This window comes from Carassius auratus, unplaced genomic scaffold (genome assembly GCF_003368295.1).
Source record: "Carassius auratus strain Wakin unplaced genomic scaffold, ASM336829v1 scaf_tig00029177, whole genome shotgun sequence".
Taxonomy (NCBI): domain Eukaryota; kingdom Metazoa; phylum Chordata; class Actinopteri; order Cypriniformes; family Cyprinidae; genus Carassius; species Carassius auratus.
The window spans coordinates 12,835-34,966 of NW_020525747.1; the positions used below are offsets into that span (position 1 = coordinate 12,835).

General features: G+C 35.0%; 3 protein-coding genes across 9 annotated transcripts; 2 read left to right on the plus strand and 1 right to left on the minus strand.

The window, feature by feature from the left end:
* Window positions 1-3,343: 3,343 nt before the first annotated feature.
* Window positions 3,344-6,391, minus strand: LOC113079776 (glutathione S-transferase kappa 1-like). Of its 4 annotated transcripts, none has more exons than XM_026251982.1 (8): window positions 6,257-6,391; window positions 5,656-5,727; window positions 5,487-5,568; window positions 4,636-4,764; window positions 4,285-4,430; window positions 3,986-4,102; window positions 3,795-3,888; window positions 3,344-3,610 (listed from the first exon to the last, which is right to left on the minus strand). In XM_026251982.1, the coding sequence occupies exons 2-8, from the start codon at window positions 5,725-5,727 to the stop codon at window positions 3,561-3,563; spliced, it is 690 nt and encodes a 229-aa protein (XP_026107767.1). In that variant the 5' UTR covers window positions 6,257-6,391; the 3' UTR covers window positions 3,344-3,560. The 4 variants fall into 4 exon arrangements, with proteins under 4 accessions (XP_026107767.1, XP_026107766.1, XP_026107768.1 ...); XM_026251981.1 differs by having other exon boundaries at window positions 6,178-6,340; XM_026251983.1 differs by having other exon boundaries at window positions 6,238-6,338.
* Window positions 6,392-6,743: 352 nt separating this feature from the next.
* LOC113079770 (lysophospholipid acyltransferase 7-like) lies at window positions 6,744-11,681 on the plus strand. 3 transcript variants are annotated; one of them, XM_026251971.1, is made up of 10 exons: window positions 6,744-6,876; window positions 7,185-7,261; window positions 7,384-7,463; window positions 7,849-7,978; window positions 8,073-8,199; window positions 8,281-8,437; window positions 8,829-9,024; window positions 9,159-9,311; window positions 10,026-10,202; window positions 10,297-11,681. In XM_026251971.1, the coding sequence occupies exons 3-10, from the start codon at window positions 7,388-7,390 to the stop codon at window positions 10,682-10,684; spliced, it is 1,404 nt and encodes a 467-aa protein (XP_026107756.1). In that variant the 5' UTR covers window positions 6,744-6,876; window positions 7,185-7,261; window positions 7,384-7,387; the 3' UTR covers window positions 10,685-11,681. The 3 variants fall into 3 exon arrangements, with proteins under 3 accessions (XP_026107756.1, XP_026107758.1, XP_026107757.1); XM_026251973.1 differs by having other exon boundaries at window positions 7,214-7,261; window positions 10,297-10,755; XM_026251972.1 differs by having other exon boundaries at window positions 7,236-7,261; window positions 10,297-10,755.
* Window positions 11,682-12,633: 952 nt separating this feature from the next.
* On the plus strand, window positions 12,634-22,103 carry LOC113079774 (transmembrane channel-like protein 7). 2 transcript variants are annotated; one of them, XM_026251976.1, is made up of 16 exons: window positions 12,634-13,104; window positions 14,441-14,615; window positions 14,835-14,977; window positions 15,186-15,350; window positions 15,999-16,084; window positions 16,620-16,765; window positions 16,856-17,003; window positions 17,594-17,752; window positions 18,012-18,166; window positions 18,445-18,571; window positions 19,226-19,323; window positions 19,443-19,626; window positions 19,715-19,845; window positions 19,964-20,119; window positions 21,403-21,481; window positions 21,745-22,102. In XM_026251976.1, the coding sequence occupies exons 1-16, from the start codon at window positions 13,062-13,064 to the stop codon at window positions 21,925-21,927; spliced, it is 2,178 nt and encodes a 725-aa protein (XP_026107761.1). In that variant the 5' UTR covers window positions 12,634-13,061; the 3' UTR covers window positions 21,928-22,102. The 2 variants fall into 2 exon arrangements, with proteins under 2 accessions (XP_026107761.1, XP_026107763.1); XM_026251978.1 differs by lacking the exons at window positions 19,226-19,323; window positions 19,443-19,626 and having other exon boundaries at window positions 21,745-22,103.
* The last annotated feature ends 29 nt before the right edge of the window (window positions 22,104-22,132 follow it).

The following is a 22,132-nucleotide window of genomic DNA, read 5'->3' on the forward strand; positions in this document are numbered from 1 at the left end:
CATCAGACATGGACTAAATATTTTACACCATATGAAAATAGTCAATTATTATTTTTTAATTGTAAAAAAAATGTAAAACAGTTGGTAACACTGGTGGCAATGCATTTTCTCAGAGTGAGCCAATGCCACACCAGTAGATCTGCCCCTAGCAGTGTTGCCAACTGCTTTCAGTTGAAAGTAGCTAAAACTGGTAGCTAAATGTCACTACATCTTAATGGCAAATTGACTGATCTATATGAAGATGAATGTATATCAATGAGCAAGATGAGAACTTAAATAAGGTTTGTCCAAGAAGTTATATTTGTCTCTGAACTTTTGAAAAAAATCTCAAAAGGGGTGGGGAAGTCGCTAAATCGAGCTACAAAATAGCTAAATTGGCAACACAGGCCCCTATCTGTATTTAAAAGATTAGAAGTCAATGTCCTCTTTTAGATGTAAGTGTGTGTGTGTGTGTATGTGTCTGCTGTTGAATTGAAACAATGGGAATTTACACCACTTTCACAATTTATTTAGAAGTTGTGAAATAGAGCATGGAGGAGTAGTAAACACATTGTGGCTGTGGGCTTGTTAGGGTGAGGCCCCACTCACTTTCTCTCCTGCAATATAAAAGAAAGAGAATGAATGGACAATGAACAGTAAATCACAGTACACTTACTTTGACACACTTTGAAACAGCAACATTAATTGGTTTAATTGCAGGTGAGTGACAATTCAAATATACCAATGACAGTGAGGCTAGTATTTTGCTGCCTGTCTTGACTGGTGGACTTGCATTTAGGGAATGTTACGGTTATGGAGTCCCACCTCAAAGCCTGAGGACCCAGGCAACAGCCTGCTCTGACTATAGGTAGTGCCGGCCCTGCACACATCATAAATCCATCTTTTAGGCAAGTACCAGATAGTCTGATTGGCCATTGCATTCATACGATCAACAGAATCATGTGTGATCAGTTATAATGCTCAACGCTGTTAAACGTGTAAAACAGAAGACACAACATAAGCAGATCTAAATTTAATGCCACAGTCAGCACTTTCTTATTTAATTGTACATTTATTCATGACAGCCGTGATAGATTTGTTTTAACAGCACAGGGGCATTTTTGTCAAAATTTTTGCACCCAAAAATGTTTGGGTCTAATACCATTACAAATTTAGGGGGGCCCCCGCACATTTATTGTTACTCAATCCAGCCACAGCTATAAAGTCTTTGCATACATCTATGAAATGTATGAAATATTCACACACATTCTTATGCTCCACAAACTCAAACACTTTTGACATTCTAATACGTGGAAGGTACTCTTTGAGTTTTAAAAACAGTATGTGTGATTGATTTCATGTGCGTGGTGTGTGTACAAACGGTCTTTTATGAGACTATAAGATTGTTGCACATGTGTTGCCAAGACTAAATAAATGATTCACTTGTTGGTTATTTGAAAGATAAGTTCAAAATTAAAGAATTGTTCATAGACGAACCCAGACTAGTTTACACTTTTTTACATGACAGTAATTGAAGTAACCTTTCCAAAAATATAAAGCATAATGTAAATGTATAAAATAATCAACGATGTCATTAGTTACTAATTGTTAATAAAGGTTGTCGGGTAATTCTTCAACAGTTTACATCCCTAGTTCATAGTTACCGATGCAATGAGCCATGATCTCAAATCTGTCAGAACCAAAGAAGACCTCAGTTTTCCCGTTCATATCAGACACAATGACCGGAAGAAAAAGTGAAACCAACTGTGAAAACAAGTCATTTATTTGTTACTATGAAATGACACAAAAAAAAAAAAAAAAAAAAAAAAAACCAATTGACAAGATCCATTTGGAAAGAATTAGAATTTCTTCCACCTCACTGGCTGAGAGACCTGCCTTTAAAGGGATACTCCACCGCACCAAATTGTTGAATAAAGTCGCTATTTTTGTTTTCTTTGTGTACAAAAAATATTGTCATCGCTTCATAACGTTACGGTTGAACCACTTTTGCATTAATGTGTATAAATACATATTGCAAAGATAGAAAAGTAGTAAAGAATTTTTGAAATATGTAAAGAAATTGGTAGTTTTTAACTCCTTGTCTCGTTCAGTTTCAGCCTCGGGATGTGATTCTGGATCATAAATAAACGGCTGAATCTGACTGTTAGCCATGGTTTGTTTTGGATGATGGTTTTTTCCTCAAGGTAATGTCAGCTTCCAAACGCTCTCAAAGCAAAAGCCTACTGGCACTGGTGATTCTTTAGCTCCGCCCACATGTCACGCCTCCAGTCGGTCGTGTTTTTCCGGGAAAAATCGGTACAGACTATCTTTCTCTTATGAATATAATAAAACTAAAGACTTTTTGGAGTTATGAAGGATGCAGTACTACTCTATAGGTACTCAAGATTAACAGGATATTGAGTGAAAACGAGCATTTCACCCCCCCTTTAAACCTGTCATTATGTCCTGACAGTAGAATATGTGAAAAAATCAAGCTCCTCTGGCTCCTCCCAGTGGTCCTATTGCTATTTGCAGAAAGTCATCCGCTCCCGGTAAGAAACAACCAATCAGAGCTGGGGTCTGTAACTTTGTGTTCAAAATGTAGAAAAATGTATATAATAAGCGTACACCATGAATCCATTTTCCAAACCGTGTTTTTAGCTTGTCCTGAATCACTAGGGTGCACCTATAATAAGTGTTTATATTCGGACTATTTTAGATTGCTTCGGGTGTACCGCGGCGGAGTAACCAAGTACCTTTGTGATTCTTCATAGACATAAACAGAGAGAAGTAGTTCCGGCTACGATGTTCTTCGGCAAGACGCAAGCAGCTCTGTTTATTAACCGCTAGAGCGTCAAAAGTTACCTACCGCAGCTTTAAGGATCTATTTCTTCTGATTCTGTCTAATGGCAACGGTCAGATCAGTTTTATGGTGTATTTCTGCCACCTACTAGACTGGAGTATGAAGTGACAATGTTGGATATGATGAGATATTATTCAATCACACAATATTAATATTAACACTGGTTAGCCATTTTCTAGACACATCTTTTTCGCCAACAGCTGACCAACTAATACAAGCACTTACCTTTTTTATTCCATTCTATTATTAATACTAATCTTCTTTTTTATTTTTTTTAAATGCCACTTGTAAACTGTTGTTCTCTCGTTGGTCTCATTATTTCTGTTGTTCTCATTTCTAAGTCCCTTTGGATAAAATGGTCTGCTAAAGATTAAATGTTAATGTAAATGCACTGAAGACTAATAATCGCTGCTGAAAATTCAGTTTTACCATCACAGTAAAAAAATTCTTTTTTTTAAAGGTATTAAAATAGAAAATTATTTTGAATTGCAATATTCCACATTACAGTTTTTACAGTATTTTTAATTCAATTAATGCAGCCTTGGTGAGCACAAAAAAACAACAACTTTTGAACAGTATAGTATAAAGACAAATGTTATTATTTCTGTCTCCCAATGCTTTTTCCCCCTCTCTTTTGTATTCAGTATGTTTATATTGTAAGAGCGTTATGAATTTACACCATTTAAAAATTTTAATTACAAATATAGAAGAGCATCTATCACATTTTGGCTCTGGGGTTGGCAGGCTGAGGCCCCACCCACTTCTCCCCTGTAACACAAAAGAAAGGCAAGGATTGGACAATGAATAGTAAAATAAGATATATTTTCAGATTTTAATATCCAAAGGTTAGTAAGAATTTATGGTTTAAAACATGATAAAGTCCAATAAACCATCAAAAAAACTGGGTGTGGTAAATATAACCAATTAGACTATAATAAAAATCCATAGTTACCGATACAATGAGCCATGAGCTCAAATCTGTCAGAACCAAAGAAGACCTCAGGCTTCCCATTCACATAACACACAATGAAAGGAAAACCAAAGCACTGCAAAAATAAAATAAAAAAAGGGGTGGTGATATCACTGTAAGGAATATAGATTACATTTCTACCACAAACACATTCTGGTTACAAAGACACTGACTTTATGCTCCAGTGCTTCCTGTGTGACACTCTTCAGTTTGTCTTTGATTGGCTGAGATTTCGAAAGAGTCAGAATTGCCTCCACCTCATTGGCTGAGAGACCTGCCTTTAATCCTGCCTGTGCAAAACAAAATTATCTTAAGTCTGTGGTGAAGTACAACAGAGGTTATCATAAAATTTGTCATGTATGTATGACATAATATATAACATGTAAATTAATCCACATTAGCAATTTTACAATGTAGGTTCTGCATCTGACGCCTCTTCATTTAAAAGCTACTAATCTTGGGTATCGAATACCTCAGTGAGTGAGGCAGGTTGGGTAATATCCTGATCAGTACTCCAGATTCTTTTCCAGAGCTCTCTAGATACCCTCTCCACCAGCATGTCTCCCCCTTTTTCCTTCTCTGCTACAGCTGTCACAAAACGCATCGCATTCAGTGTGCCTACATGGAAAGATGGAAGATGAAAGAGAATAAAAGGGATTGTGACAGAAAGTTATACAAAATAAAAAATTCCCCTTAAAAATAAAACTGCTCCTAAAAAAAGTCCAACATTCTTTTTGTATATGACATAAAAATCCATAAATACGGCTTACATTGTGCATCTGATCATGAGTGCCATAGCAATGAGAAACAACTGTCTGAATACCTTTCTCAAACATTGCCTCAAAAACATTTGAAGGTGGAGACAAATGGACCCCAAAATAGTCAGACAGCCGCTTCAGATCTGTGGTCATGTAATGAAACTTATTTGGGACCATTCCAGGGGGCCGGTTTCCTAAAAATAGAAGAAACTTGATAATATATTATCTTATAGAAGCGCGCTTTTATAATGCTTAAATGAATAACATGATTATTGTGCCCATGACAGCCTAATATTAGCTACTTTTGAGCTGTTTCAGTAATGAATGCAACATAAATACCACACTGGTTTTGGTATTTTAACTAGGTTGTCAGAAATAGGCAAGGATAATACTTATTTGATTAAAATGTGAGATATTATGAAATGACCACGGAGATAGATGTTATTTATTTATTGTTTTTATGAAATTGTATCCTGAAGTTCTCTTTACTCAAATTATGTTACTACAACATTCACTATATTTACATTATCAGCCATTTTAAATCAGCATTTAGGAATTATTTCTGAAGGATCATGTGACCCTGAAGACTGGAGTAATTATGCTGATTGGAATTAAGCTTTGCATCACAGGAATAAATTATATTTGAAAGGATATTCAAATAGAACACCATTATTTTAAATGGTAAAAATATTTCACATTATTACTGTTTTTGTTCCTGTATTTCGGATCAAATAAATGCAGCCTTGACGAGCAGAAGAGACTTCTTAAAAAAAAAAATTTTTTTTTTTTTTTACATTTTACTGATCCAAAATTGTTGAACGGCAGTGTGTATATATATATATATATATATATATATATATATATATATATATATATATATATATACACAACGTTAACGTTATAAGTTACCCATTACCTGACTCATGCATGACTCCCCCTAAATATGCCGGTTTAAATTTGAGGTCGATGTTCCAAACATTTCTATAGCGACACAGCACCTTTAAACACGAAATCAACAAATATGAGAATATCTGGAGCAGACAATTGACTAAGTTACTTTAAGTGGGGGGAAAAACATTACGCACCTCAAATGCCAGCCACGAATACGGAGAAACAACATCATAGAACAACTCGACCACTTTTCTTGAACTGGACATCTGTTAAGAAAAACCGCAAAATCAAAATATGGATTATTCGAATCATGTAATTTGCATGCACTCTAGCACCTTACCCTTACTGCTTCACTTGTGTACTTGAGAAACCGTGTTAAAGTTCAACGCAGTTAGATCAAGAGATATTAACCTAACTGTTACACCAACCACTACAAAATGCCCCTCATTCGCTAGAACAGTTTACTAGAAATCATATACTCGTCTCGAAATAGGACGATTTCAAACTCAAAACACTGCGTTTCGAGTGGTTCAAATAAAATGTAATCATTTTCTGAAGCAACTGGTTCAATTGATACAAAGTTTCGAAAAGCTTCATTTCTTTCTCCCATCACTACTCCAAAGTAATCGCAGTCAGTTTAAGCATACTGTAAGCAGCATGTAACGTTAACTTAGTTCTAAAGTTATTGAAGAATTTATAGAAGAATTTGTAATTACATTTGCTTAAATTGAAAAGCAAATGCAATAAAATGCTTGCTTCGATTAAAAACTAATCACCAGGCAGGTTTGTTCGCACCGTGGTTTGTAGTTACTGATAAACTTTCGCAACAAGTTCCAAAATATTTGAGGAATGACAGAACAACTCGAGGCTTGAGCGCCTGGCTGTATCAGTGCTCCGCCCCCCAGCACTGAAAGTCCCCGTCTGTTGAAGGGGTTGCCAGATAATCATATTGTTAATGCTTCTTCATATAAACATAACGTTCCTGAATATGGGGGATTACGTTTATTATTGTAAACCTCATGAATAAAACCTGCAGTTTTTTGGTGTTTAGATATATTTTACAGTCCGAAAATTAATAAATAAATAATAAGAAGAGGAACTCTCACATTACACCAGCACTGGTGACTGATAAGACTTTTATAAAGCTTTTATATTTTCTATATAATTTATTTGTATTATATCGACCGAACCCGTATCATTTGTTTCCTATTTTCTCACTGTATTGATTTGCTGTTGAGTTTATTATTAATATCTGGCAACCCGTAAAGCGATCCACGAACATATGCGGTAATAGGAAGTGAAGTGGACAGAACACCGAACACGCCAGTGCGCGGGCGATTAAAGGAGACTGCAGGATATTTTAATATCCGCCAGAGTTTATCGTCTCTGATAGCACATCTCCATTTATCACTGCTGTAAGTATTGTAATGGTTATTTCAGAATTAAATGTGATATATATTAGATGTTTAAATGTGCCAATGTCAGTCTGCATATCTGCAAGGCTATTACAGTAACGTTAGATTCATCTCATATGATTCAAATCACTGTTCAGATAAACATAACCTCAACATCCTATTGTTTAATTTTTTAGTAATGATGGGATAGTCAAAATATGGGATGACTGGTTAAATGTTGGCATTTTTCCAAACTGAATAAAAGGAGAGTTCACAAGAAATTCTTTTTTCTCTCCTTTACTTTTCATTATGATGTCATTGGGGACCAGCAATTGTTTAGTTACCCACATTCTTTCAGAATCTTCTTTTATGTTCAACAGAAGAAAGAAACTAAATTTGAGGTTGGGTAAGTGATGCTAATTATATTTTCCCACATTTCATTTGAATGTTAGACTGATAAGCTTGACTATGAAATATGATATCCTAAACAGTGAGACTATTGTTATACCTTGTTATTGGTGTAAACAGAAAGATGTCACCAGATGAATTGGTCTACCTAGGCATCCTTGCTGCATCAATACCTGTAGGATTCCTCTTCCGCTACCTAAGTAAGTCTGGCAATGTTATTCTTCATATTAATGTGTAAAAACTCAGCATGAAATGGAAATTCATCATATCTTTTAAATGCATGTTCTAAATCTTCTTGTAAATGATTAATCTGTGTATATGTTTGATAAAAAAAAAAATTAATAATTTACCCTCGTAATTGCAGTAATTGTGACTTATGCAGGACAAGCTCATATTCATCTTTCTGTATTGATAAGTGTAATGCCTCAAAATCCAATCTACAGCCGATGGATGGAATGCAAGTTTCCACACTTATTTATTTATTTTTCGTCGATCTATAACTCTCAGATGTATGTCACAACAGAGATGTATTCAGAATTGTGAATTTAACAGCCCTTAATAATTTTCCTGTGTATTGTTTCCCAGGTCCTCCAGTCAAGCAGGGGGCAGCATTGCTGTTAGGTTTGATCATCTCCATAACAACCTGTGGGCTCCACACTCTCCATTCTCTATGTACAGTGTTAGGAACATGGCTTATTATAAAAATCAACTGGCGGTTAGTATGATATCTGCCCTTTTAAATTGGATTTGGCATGAATCTTCTGTAACCTTGTACCCCCTGCCTTGTTTTTTTTTTTTTTTTCGTGTAGAAGTGCCCCTGCTCTGTCTTTGGGTTGGACGTTTCTGTACCTCCTCTTTTTCCGTCTGGTCACCTGGTTTGGCCTCCCTCAGCCTACACCTTTTGCCAATGCCATTCAACTTCTGTTAACACTGAAGGTAAAACACAATAAAATTAGACTTTTGTCCATGTTTTAAACTCTTGATATATATTTAATGAGGTTTGTTTCGAATACACAGATGGTCAGTTTAGCCAATGAGATTCAAAGTTATCACTTGGAGAAGAAAAAAGAAGTGAGCGCCTTCACCAAATCCCCAGTGGTGGGAGGACTTTCCCATGAGCCTTCACTTTATGATATTATATCCTACAGCTACTGCTATGTGGGCATAATGACAGGTATTTTGCACGATTTTTGTGTTGATTTGAATATGTGGGAATGCTTTTGAGTCTATACATATGTTGTGAACTATTTGTTTTGCATGTATGCTAACGTGTCTCTCTCTGTTTTTCTCTGCTACTAGTTCAGTAATGTGTGAGTCCAGTTTATTTTTATAACTGATTGTGTTTATTATTGCTCCTCTTTGGTCATAATTTGTCCTCCCAAACCGTGGCTCATTTTTCATTCCAATATTCCTTTTGATTCCATACCTTTACTCCATTCTATCTCAATATCGTGTGTTATCTTTGCACATCTACTTCATGTCTTCATTGATAACTCTTATCATTCTCTTTCACGTTCCTTCATTTTCCATTCTTTCTCCCACCCACTCTTGCCGGTGTTCTGCAGGTCCCTTCTTCCGTTATCAGACGTATGCAGACTGGTTGCATCAGTCTAATTCTCTGTCATTGCCGGGTAAAGAGCCCTGCCTGCAGAGGCTGAAGATGGTGCCCGTTTATGGAGCTCTCTTCATAGCCGTCAACTCTGTCTTTCCCTTGTCATATGTCCGTACTGATGAATTCCTGGAGCACAACTATTTTTACAGGTAAATTTTTCTGAATTAAAATATACCATTCCAAACTGAGTCTAAAAGTAAATGCCAAAGGAGATATTAAAATTAAATCATACTGCATCACTAATTTTTAACATATTGAGAATAATAGTGGTGTTATATTTCAGGCTTTTCTACATGGTAGCAATATTCTTTGTATTCCGGATGCGTTTCTACTCTGCGTGGTGTGGGGCAGAGGCTGGCTGCATCAGTGCAGGTCTAGGCTGTTACCCCCATGGGGCGCTTTCTAAACCTGGAGGAGGGCCAACGGTGAAATATAGGTAGGGTGATTCACTTTATTACGGGATAGAGTCGTAATGTTTGACTGTAACTTGGAAATATGATGATTTTAAAGTCCACCTACAGATATGTCTATACCAGGAAATAACAGTGTACATTCTTGAAAGGATACAGTAGAACTTGAATTACTCAAGAAGAGAAATGGACATTTTACAGTAATGAAACAGGATCCAATAAAACATTACAAAAGCATTAGAGGACACAGTTATGTAGTTTGAAATTGAACAGAAAAGTATCACTAAATATATATTTGCTCTACCATTTAAAAGTTTAAGGATTTTGTTAATGTTTTTGCAAGAACCTTTATGCTCACCAAGGCTGCATTTTGTTAAAAAATATAAAGTGCAGTATCACTTAAATGGGAAATAGCTTTTCTAATTATATATTTATATATATATTATTTTATTTTAAAATGTAATTTATTCCTTTGATGGAAATCAGAATTTTCAAAAGTCTTTGCTACAGTCTTTAATGTCATAAGATCTTTCAGGAATCATTGAAATACAGTGATTTGGTGCTCAAAAATTATTATTATTATTATCATTATTATCAAAGTTGCAAACAGTTTTGCTGGTAATTTCTTAAGAGTGTTATCTACAAGCTTCTTTTGCTAGACTATCTACAGGAAATTAGAAGCTGACTTGTAGTTTGATCATGTGGTTGATAATGTTAACAAAATGTTGTTTATATTTCAGTCCTGATCCAAACACAGCTGTGGAGTATGACTTTAAAACGATCCAGAACATTGACTGTTATAATACAGATTTCTGCGTAAAGGTTCGGCATGGCATGCGCTACTGGAACATGACGGTGCAGTGGTGGCTTCACAACTACATCTACCCCAATACTCCTTTCAGAGCGTATGCTCTCAGGTAAAAGCATGTACATTTCAATTTAGTTTCAGTTGCATTGTGCTCTTATTGACCACCACTAATCTTCAACTTTCTCTTTTTTACATTATGCCAGGGCTGGATGGACTATGTTAATCAGTGCTTATTGGCATGGCCTCCATGTTGGTTACTACCTCTCTTTTCTCACTATCCCATTGTGTATAGCAGCAGAATCAGCCATGGAGGCATCAGTCAGAGCCCGTCTAGGGCCGATGGGCCAGAATATCTTCGACTGGATCCACTGGTTCCTCAAGATGAGGGCTTACGACTACATGTGCATGGGATTTGTTCTCTTGAAGGCCAGCGACACCATCAACTACTGGAGCTCCATATACTTCATAATTCACATCATTGCTGTTATTTGTATAGGAGTAGGACAAATTATGAAAGGAGGTAAAAAGAGAGAGAGAAGGGAACGAGGTGAAGGAGAGAAAGAGGATGTGGTAAGAGAGAAGGCTGAGTGAAACGAATGTGTGACATGCTGATCGTGGTGATAACCCGGAGAGTTCGTATGTTTACGCAAAACCATTTCCCAACATGAACTGTAATAGCCATCAACTGCCATTAAAGGTATTGTGTTAAAAAAAAAAAAACACACACACACAAACACAGACAGAAGAGTAATAGATTATAGACCCGAGGACATCAATCTTTATTTTATTGGTAGTGGAAATAGCTTTCAAATCATCTCCATCATTTTAATGTTATCTGTTTTTTTGTTACTTATGTTGAAAAGTGCTTCTTTTGTGCAACTGTATATATTTATCCTGACCAGTTCAGTATTGTTTAAATTATGATCTTGTTGCTGTAAACAATTGGAAAGGAGGTTTGTATTTTAATAGTGGTTCTCTGGTCATCAGTGACCTTAGGACTCAAATTAAGTACTTATTAATTAAGTACTTATAACTGAATCAATTAATTTACAAAATAATAAAAAATAACTGTTGCACCCATATCACTATGAGCACAAATTTGTGGTGATTTACTCTCTCTAATGGTGTATTGGATGTAATACAACCTTTATAATAATAAGGTGTATGTAGGAAACATTAAAGTTAGTCTGCCTTGTTTTTCATACATTCTGAGGGATGGATTGAGTATCCATTTTCAGAAAGTAGGAGTGAATGTTTTTGCTATTTTCATTCGTTTTTCAGTTTCATACCACATGATGTAAAGTACAGATTAAAAAGATCAAGCTAAGATTTTGCACCAATTCACATTTCAAAAGTAATGCATTATTACTAAGATCTCTTCAAAAGAGCTCAAAAGTTTTATTCTTACAAAATCACTGTCTGGTTCTATAACATTCAAAATATTTTGTCCTGGTACACTGGAGGGAAGCGCTGGTGTTTAGTTTATTGATCAGTTGAGATTGTATCATGGTTCCTGTAATGTCTACCTGCTATGTTGTATCTCTTGTATGTTTTTCTGGAGTATTAAACACAGAATGTGCCATTCCAATCTTTGAGTTTTTTTTTTAAATCACAGTATTTTCATTAAAATCACAGTGATTATATTTCATCCCAGACAAACTTCCTTTTCTAGGTGGAATGTCAGTTTGAAGACAAAATGTGTTAAACGATCTGATTTTTAAATGATGTGACAGTTTTCAGTACTGTTTCAAACATTTTTGTGATGGATATTGTTTTTTTCTTTTTCTTTCTTTCTACCATATTAGCTCACATTCTATTCTCTGACTTACACCATGTCAAAATTTGGGGATGGTAGGTTTTTTTTGTTCAGATTTTTGCAAGAAATCTCTTATGCTTAACAAGGCTGCATTTATTTGTTTAAGAATACAATAAAAAAAAGTCACAAATTACTGGAGTTTTAAACTTTATATGGTAATATGTAATCTGTTATAATTCAATGTATTATTAATTTATCATTATTTTAATTTTCACATGATCCTTCAGAAATCATTTTAATTTGCTGATTTGGTGCTCAAAAATAAAATCGGTGCTCTTTTCTCATTGTCAATGTTGAAAAGAGTTGCTAAATATTTTTGTGCAAACTATGGTACAGTTTTTTACGATTTTGTTTTTGTAGAAAGTTCTACATTTGAACATTTGAAATATAAATGTATTATTGAATTAAAAATGTCTTTACTGTAACTTTTGATCAATGTAATGTGTCCATGGCTAATTTCTTTCTTTAAAAAAATAAAAACGGTAACGTTAATGTATAACGTAGCCTACCAACTGTTTCGTTTTAGCTCTTTTTTTTTCAACCCCATTTTAGTTAATGTTTTATAAGTTGCACTGAGAGATGGACGTTTTTAGTTTTTAATTCTCTTGTTTTTTAACAATGTGTGATAGTTATAAGATTTGATAGTCTGTTAATATAAAGACTGGCTCATTATGCCCTTGTCTCCATGACAACACTTTTAACTGGCAATAAACCACAGGAAGACGCTGACCAAAGCTCATAAGAAACTAAACTTTTTATTCAACAAATAAACTTCATTCTTCAATTATTCATCATTTAAACTGTGGCAACTAATTAATTAAATCTTATATCGGTGCACAGAGAAAGAAAAATGCTTTAAAGATATCCACGCATGGTAACAGGATCTATCAATAGGTTGCCTTTGCCTTTTAGATCTCTGCCTAGCACGTGAAGCTAGTGTTTTGGTAGCAATAAGTACAAGGAAGTGTTTCCAAAGTTTATTTCCATGAGACTCAAAGTTCAGATGACAGAGTCCTGACACACCTGTGTTCTTATCCGTCAGTGTGAATTCGTCTTATCTGTGCACTACTGACAGTTGCGGTGTCCGGACTGGCTTTTTGTCTTTTTTCTGTTTGTTATATGTGGAATCCATGCTGATTGTACCTGTTTCTGATGGAGCTGAGAGAATTCAACAATCAAGTCCATCCATCTCCAGGTAAGACAGTGTGGATGTGTGTATAACTGAGTTAATGTTGGACATAAGGGGGGTTAGCTGGCAATTATTATATTATTATTAGCTGGCAATTATTCCCAAGTAGGAGAACTTCAAATGTTTGTCTACATCTATACACTTTTTACATTTTATTTACAGTCGAATAACTGGAAAATCATAGGCTCTTTTGAGACATTATGTTGGTGACACTATATTTGACAGTTCAATAGCCGCTGTAAACTGTCAATAATTATGTTAATATACTGTATTGAGTTTAAGTTTTTTGTTGTATAATGTATTGAAAGTAACACTACAATGAAGTAATAATTAAATCTTTTGAATAATCTTACAAAATGTGATTTGGGGGAATTCTGAAAATGTCTTTCCAATAGTTGTTTCTGATTTAAGATTTACATTTAAGTTCTGTATGGTCTTGTGACATCTATTACACTGAGTAGTGAAAATCTAAAAGAAATTATAACTGACCCTATAATTTCACCCATTTTCAGTGTTAAGTCTAGGGGTAAGGTCTATGCTATTTTAGAAGTGTTAAGGAGAACTGATAGGAATATGTACTGTATATAGGACTTGGCTATATATAGAAATGTAGTGCATATCAGAGCTGATGGGAAATGCTGCTCCATTTTGTTCTCAGTCCCAGTTTTAAGCACAACCATTACTGTACTTGACTATAAGGTCTCACAGTACAGTTAACTGTCAGTATTATTCTTTCTTTGCAATATATAGTTTTACAGTACATTTACATTACCATTACATTTAGTCATTTAGCAGACGCTTACAAATGAGGACAAATAGAAGCAATCAAAAACAACAAAAGAGCAATGATATACAAGTGCTGTAAGAAGTCTCAGTTAACTTGAACACAGAATACATAGCAAGGGCTTTTAAATAATATAATAAATAAAAAGAAAACAGATAGAATAGAAAAAGAATAGAGCAAGCTAGTGTTAGAGGTCTTTTTATCATTTATTTTAATAAATGAAAAGAAAATGGATAGAATACAAAAAGATAAGAAAGGTGATTAGATATTTTTTTAAGATTAGAATTAGAATAGTGAGTGCTAAAGTTAGAGGGTCAAATAAAGATGGAAGAGATGTGTTTTTAGCTGATTCTTGAAGATTGCTAAGGCTGCTCGGATTGAGTTGGGCAGGTCATTCCACCAGGAGGGAACATTTAATTTAAAAGTCTGTAAAAGTGACTTAGTCCTTCTTTGGGATGGCACAATCAAGCGACGATCACTTGCAGAAATATTTTAACATGCCAACTTTTGTAATTGTGATTGCTTTGAAATACATCTGCTTTCTCTCAACGCTCACAGACTACCCTAGTCCTTACAGTTCCCAGCATTCATTGAGGTTGCGGACAGGGCCTACCCAAGACACAAGTGCGGTTCAGTTTGATTGGTCCTCCCCACCTGAAGATGCTGAAGATTCTAATGAACCTCAAAATCTCAGAGAGCTGCCGCTGCACATGAGTCTGAAGAGAGCAGTATGGTATACATGCAGTATTGTATTACATATGTGCACCAGTGTCAACTTTTACATTTTTACATTACCAAAATTTAGCTAGGGATACACTTGAATTAAAGAAAAACTATTTTTTCCTCTGTTCTAACTCCAGTTCCCTAAAGTTTCAGACAGAAGTATATATTAAAACTTTTAATTTTAGAAAGTTAATTCATAATATGGCTTGTTTTCGCTGTCTTCTTCCAGGCAGGTGCAAAAGATGAAAGTTCCAGTTGTTTCTAGCTCTTGGAACATCAAACGATCAAAGACATTTCATCGTTTCTGTGAGGTTGCCAAATACATTCTCAGCTATTTTGTTCTGTGGAATAGGGGAATCCAAAGGATAGGAGGTGATGAAAGTATTAATTAATTTACAAAAATGAGAAATACTGCTCTCATTTGCACATACATGTGATTTTTCCAGCTAAAATAATATAATCTGAGTAAAGAAAAAAGAGATCAAATTTAGGCCATCTAGTGGAGCTGGACACAAAATAAAAATAAAATAAAAAGATGGGTTTAATATTTGATGTCCTTCATCCACTTGTTTTCTTGTAGGTCACTTTGGCGGAGGAGTCCGATCCTACTTCTTGTTCCTGAGATTTCTTGTCATTCTCAACTTCCTGTCCTCCTTGTTAATCGCAGCATTTGTCCTCATTCCCAGCATTGTGTTTCGCTCCATGAAATTCAACTCCACCATCGCTCTCACTGTCAATCTAAACGGTAGAAACACATTCTCTCTGGTATTCAACACAACACAAACTTATCATGCTTGATTGCATCTTATGAGAACTTTCTAACTGGTTATCGGATAACAGTATACAGTATTTATAAAAGCAACAAGGCCAGTCTGACAAGTTTAGTGCTAATACATTCACAGTCTAACTTCACAAAGGTATAATAAATTCAAAAAAAAATATGTCATGTCAAGTTTAAAATAATTAGCTTATAATCCATTATAATAACTAATCCTTTCAAAGAAAACCTTATCACTTTATAAACATGTTAAACCGACTAAAATGGGTCTATACTTCCCTGTTCTGTTCTGTTTTCATTACCAAATGCAATTAGTAATAAGGGTTGCTGGGATTTTTCCTAATTTTACTAACCCTTTACTACTAATATGAATGGATTTAGGGTAAAACACTATTAGCAAGTAACCCTCTTTGTTAAAATATACTATTCACAATATACATACAAAAATATATTTGTAAAAAGAAAACAAAAATTGTTAGTAAGTATATATTATTACATTTTAAGAAAAAATTGCTTTGAATGTTCATTGTTTTTTAATTAACTGAATTAAGTTCACTTTAATGGTACTGTTGTTTTTTTTAATGTTCAGTCAAATTTATTTATTTATTTAAACAGGCACTGAGTCATGCTTGCATTATGATCCAAAACCTGATGCCCTGATGGTGTTTTACACATACTTTCTGGACCTGGTCTCAGGAACGGTATGGACACACATTCAGGTTTTTTTTTTTATTGTTTTCTGATGACATAATCTCTGATGACTGTTCAAAGGTTTGGGGTTGGTAAGATGTTTTTTTAAGTGTTTGAATTTATGCTCACAAACACAGCTTTTATTTGATAAAAATACAATAAAACAGTAAGTTTGAGAATTTTTTTTCTATTTTAATGTTTTATTATATATATATATATATATATATATATATATATATATATATATATATATATATATATATATATTTGTGTGTGTGTGTGTGTAATGTATTTGTGATGGAAAAGCTGAATATTCCGCAGCCTATACACTCCAGTCTTTAGTTTTGGCAGCTGGCAGGGCAGCTTTTCAATTTAAACCTACAACTTTGTAATTTAAACTTTGAATTCAAATAACTGAGAGACAACAAGGCAAATAGAATGAGAATTTTGCTTATTTGTGAGCCTGAAATAATAATAATAAAAATAAAAAATAAAAACAAAAATTGGTGAATGATCTTTACTCATCACAATTGTCTTTTTATTTAGGGTTTTATGGAGTATTCATACCTGTTTTATGGATATTATAATAATTCAAAGATTGAGAGTAATGGATTCTCTTACAACATCCCTCTGGCCTATCTGTTGACGGCAGCATTCTACTTCCTCTTCTGCTTGATTTGTATGATTATTAGGTGAATCTTGTCAGTTTTGTCACATTTTCTCCCAACATACTGAAAACACATTGCTGATGTATTTCGTTAACATCTCTGATTGACCAACAGAATGGGCGGCACGGCTCGTCTTGTCGTAGTGACGGGTGGAGGAGCAGTAGGGGGTTACAGTATGCTGGTGTTTACAGGATGGGATCACGGTCTCCAAGGAGACCGTACAACAAAACTTAAACAAAACAATCTTCGCCACAGATTACAGGTCTGTGTATTGCAAACAATAATTATATTTTATATCACACATACTGTGAGTAATTGTGTTGGGGAAACTTAAAAATTTGCTTATGGAAAAGAAATCTTTAAAGGAATAGTTCACCCAGAAAAAAAAAAAAAAGCGAGAGAGAGCAATAAGTTTAAATCAAGTACCATTTACAAATGAATACAGTCCAAAATAGTTCTAAACAAATATATCAGTGGATTTTGATGTGAGGTGATAACAGGGCTTGGAGTTTTTCACTTGAGGAAGTGTTATTATGGATTATGGACTGGTATTTGGCCAGAAGCAATTGTTCTCTTTTTTTGTTTTTTTTTACAAACACGGTAACTTACATCAATTGATGGACTGCAGTTGTGCCGGTTAATTGTTAATTACTGAGATGTTTTCATCAGCTGTTTGAACTGTCAGTCTGATAGCATCCATTCACTGCAGAGCATCCATTGCTGAGCAAGTGATAAAGATTACATTTTCATAGCATTTTCATTTTTTGGTGAACTATCCCTGCACTATAATGTTCATAATAGTTTCTTTTTTTTCTCTCTTTCTCCCTCTCTCACTGTGTCTGTCACACCTAGGTGGATCTAGAAGAGGAAAGGCTTAAGAAAAAGGCTGCCTCCTTAACTTTGGGCCAAACAGTGTCTCTCTATGCACTACGTGTTTTCCTTAACCTCGTAGTCTTAATACTCATCGGTGCAGCTTTCTATGGCATTGCAGAGGCAACTCAATTCAGCCAGGTTAGCTAAAAAAAAAAAAAAAAAGAGGACCAAGAACTGTATCTAACATTAAATAATATCATTACAATTTACGTAAATCCCATATTGCCTTGGGCCATTAAATTCAGATTAACGAATTAGGACTGTGTGCTGGTTTTTTTTTAAACGGAAGTTTAAAATAAAGTAAAAATCAGTTTTTATTAATTTAGTTGAGGTTCTGATCACCCTGTCTAGCTTTGATTTACAATAATTAATTGGATAAAATCTCCCTTTCTTTCAGTCTAGGAAAACAACAGGCTTTGTGGGGCTACTGCTGCAATACTTACCCTCCATGGTGATAACAGCAAGCAATTTTGTGGTCCCATTGCTGTGTGACAAGATAGCATTACTGGAAAAGTATTCTCCAAGTACCACTGTTATCCTGGCCTTATTGAGGTTCGATCAACGCTCACACCCACACAGAAAAAAGATATCAAAGAGGACAAGAGCAGATAGATGAAGAGCAATTCCTGTTTAGCCTTGGATCAAGCCTCAATTTCTATTGTGACCCTCATTAAATAGCTTTCGAAAGTGAATGCTTTCAAATGAAGTGCCATTCATTTTCTCTAAATACTCACACATTGTCTATTCAACCACTGCTGTCTTTCATTTTGTCTTTGTCATTATTCTTCTGCTTGCTGAATTTTAGTAATTCTTTGTATTGGTCATTGTAGGGCAGTTTTCCTGCGTTTGGTGAGTTTGGGTGTTTTGCTGTACACTCTGTGGGAGCAGATTACCTGTAAGGGCGAAATCAACAGTGGAAACTGCGAACCCTGTAGTTATTATTACGACCAATATAAGGTAAGCAACTAAGATATGCTCTCATTCCTAAATTGGTCAGATACTCTACCATTTCTATGATCCATAAGATTTTTAAAATGCTTTTTAAAGAAGTCTCTTATGCTTACCAAGGCTGTAAATACAGTAAAAACATTCATATTTAAATATTTTTAAAAATTTAAATAACTGTTTTCTATTTTAATATATGTTTTTAAATTTTATTTATTCCTTTGATGGTAAAGCTGAATTTCCAACAGCCACTTCTCCTGTCTTCAATGTTACACAATCCTTCAGGAATCATTCTAATATTGCTGATTTGATGCACAAAAATATTTCTTGATACTAATGTTTGCAGCTTAATGTTTTGGTGGAAATCTTTTTTAATTACTTTTTTTAAGGATTCTTTGATAAATAGGAAGTTCAAAAGATTTATTTGAAATAGAAATCTTTGCAACAATGTAAATTGCTTAACTGTCGCATTTGATTGATTAAGGCATTCTAATGCATGAATAAAAAAATTACAAAACCGTAAAAAAATAAAAAATGATATATGAAAGATATACTGATTGTTTTACTATAGATGTTTCACAGTTTAATGCCTAAATAATCTAAAAAAGGTACCTTTTTAAATTTTATTTATTTTTTACTTTCAATCTCTTTCTCACAACCATGTAGTGCTGGGAGACACGGGTTGGACAGGAAATGTATAAACTAACTCTTTTTGACTTCCTGATCACCATCACTACACTAATCCTGGTAGAATTCCCACGCAGGTCTGTTTGCACATTTGTATATTGGATCTATATTAAATATATATGTACGGTATATGTATATATGTATACGTTCCTACATTTAAAAATTTAAGTCTATAACATCTTTTTGCCATGTTCAGGATCGTGGTTGATCATTGCTCATGTAAACTAACTCAGTGGGTGGGACGACAGGAGTTTCTGGTTGCCCCAAATGTTCTTGCTTTAGTTTACAGTCAAACAGTAGTTTGGACTGGAGCTCTTTTCTGTCCATTGCTGCCATTCATCAACACCATCAAATTCATTTTCTTTTTTTACTGCAAAAAGGTACCACGACCATGCTTTTCTCAGACACACACATTTACATTCGAAATTAATTGCAATTGCTCATTTTTTTTCTCTTTGCTTGTATCAGATAACTCTCTTCCAGAACTGTCAACCAGCAACAAGAAACTTCCGATCCACCACCTCCAATTTCTTCTTCCTGTTGGTTCTGCTCTTTGGATGGATGTTGTCCAGTGTGGTTCTCCTTTACAGTGTGTCTAAGTGAGTGAGGCCTGTCACTTTCCATGTTGTAGCATATTGATTTTATTGACAGAATATTTGTGTATAATCATGTATATGTCAAGTGTTATGTAGACCTTCTCTCTTGTTTTTTTGGTAGGATCCATCCGTCTTATGGCTGTGGGCCTTTCCGCATTTACCCAGCAATGTGGGAAGTTGTACCAGAAGCTGTTAAAATGCTAAGCAGCAGCAGTAAAGAATTCCTGTTTTATATTGGCTCCCAGAAATGCTCTATACCACTCTTCATCTTCTCCTGGTCAGTATAAACAGCCTTGGTTCAGTTCAGGATTTCTTTATGGTTTCATGTAAAACTTTTATCAACATGCATTCAAGTACCATATTCAATATTTCCATAACAGTAATTTGTCTAAAAGCACTGAGATTCTTATAATGAATTCTTATTATGGATTGCTTAAAGGGGGGGTGAAATGCTCGTTTTCACTCAATATCCTGTTAATCTTGAGTACATATAGAGTAGTACTGCATCCTTCATAAATCCAAAAAGTCTTTAGTTTTATTATATTCATAAGAGAAAGATAGTCTGTACCGATTTTTCCCGGAAAAACACGACCGGCTGGAGGCTTGACGTGTGGGCGGAGCTAAAGAATCACGAGCGCAAGTAGGCTTTTGCGTTGAGAGGATGTGGAAGCTGTGACATTACCGTGAGGGAAAACCCATCATCCAAAACAAACAAACAAAACAAACATGGCTTACAGTCAGATTCAGCCGTTTATTTATGATCCAGAATCAGATCCCGAGGCTGAAACTGAACGAGAGCAGCAGCAGCAACGACTCGCTCCGAGCGGGGCTCGAACCCAGGTCTCTGGCATGGGAGGGGACGCACTAACAAGGAAACTCACCGCCTGCGGTTCCAATACACGATCGTGACTCTTTTTCCTTGGGATTGCATCATCCTTAAGAAATAAACGATACGCAAATCCGTCATCAAACTGGGCCTTGTGAACAAGCATCTTCGAAATGCAGGGAACAAACAAAAACACTTGCACAACTCCGTTGATGCTCTGTAAAAATAAACTCCATCCACTGGTCCCTTAATGCTGTTTTTTTTTTGGTAATCTGTGCAGGGTTGTCTTGCCCTGGCAACCAAAAACACACTTCTTTTGTGACTTTTCGCGACGCTCTCGCTCTGATCAGTGAATTGCTCTGATCAGTGAAATGTCTGTGCTGCTCAGCCTCGCTATACGGGAGCGCGCGCTCTTCCGGCAGAAGTGCCTCAGGACCCATATAAGGAAATTCCTCTCCATCTAACGTCACACAGAGCCATACTCGAAAAAACTTTCCGAAACTTGTGACAAACCGGAAGGAGTATTTTGGGAACAAAAATACTCCTTCAAACGTACAACTTAATTTTTGAAACTTTGTCCATGTTTAGCATGGGAATCCAACTCTTTAACAGTGTAAAAAACTCAGTATGCATGAAATAGCATTTCACCCCCCCTTTAATAGATAATGTTGCGTAAGTATATTGCTGCAGGATTCTGACTGATTTTTACAAGGTATTTGATATTTAATATACAGTGTGCTCCTGTGCTATGTGAACGTTTTAACATCTGTCCATGGGAAAAGTGTAGCACTGCTGAGATCACAGTGTAAACTGGTAAGTTCTTCTTCATTAGCAATCCAATTCACAGACTAGAATGATTTTGCATATTTAAATTGTGTAATTGTATGATATAAAAATATTTGGTTACAGTGAATGTCATTTTTTATACCTTTTAAGCACAGAAAAAAGTGTTTTTTATTTGAATATTATATAAATATCAGTAAAGGTATTACTAAATCTTTCTCGTTTCCAATTTATCCTCTGACTGGAGCCATTATTAATATGTCCTTTAATCCATATTTATCTGGGTTTAACAGGAACAGCGTGACAAGCAATTCCTGGTTAGACAAATTGAAGAGCTAAATGCCACAATGCAGAACTTACACCGTGAACCACAGCAGCCCCTGAGAGAGACTGAGCCCTTCTACCACACATCACCACAGTGGAATCAATATAACAATTATGCATTTGACCCCAATGAAGATCCAAATCCATATTAAGACTAATATAAGTTTATACTAGAATTCTGAAAACTGTGCACTCCATTATTTAACAGAAATACAAGCAATGATTTTTTCACACCATTAAAAGATTTGGGGTCAGGAATAATTGTTTTAAGGAGATTAATACTTTTATTCAGAAAGGATGCATACATTTGATTAAAAGTAAAAAAAAAGACATTTTTAATGTTACAAAAGATTTATA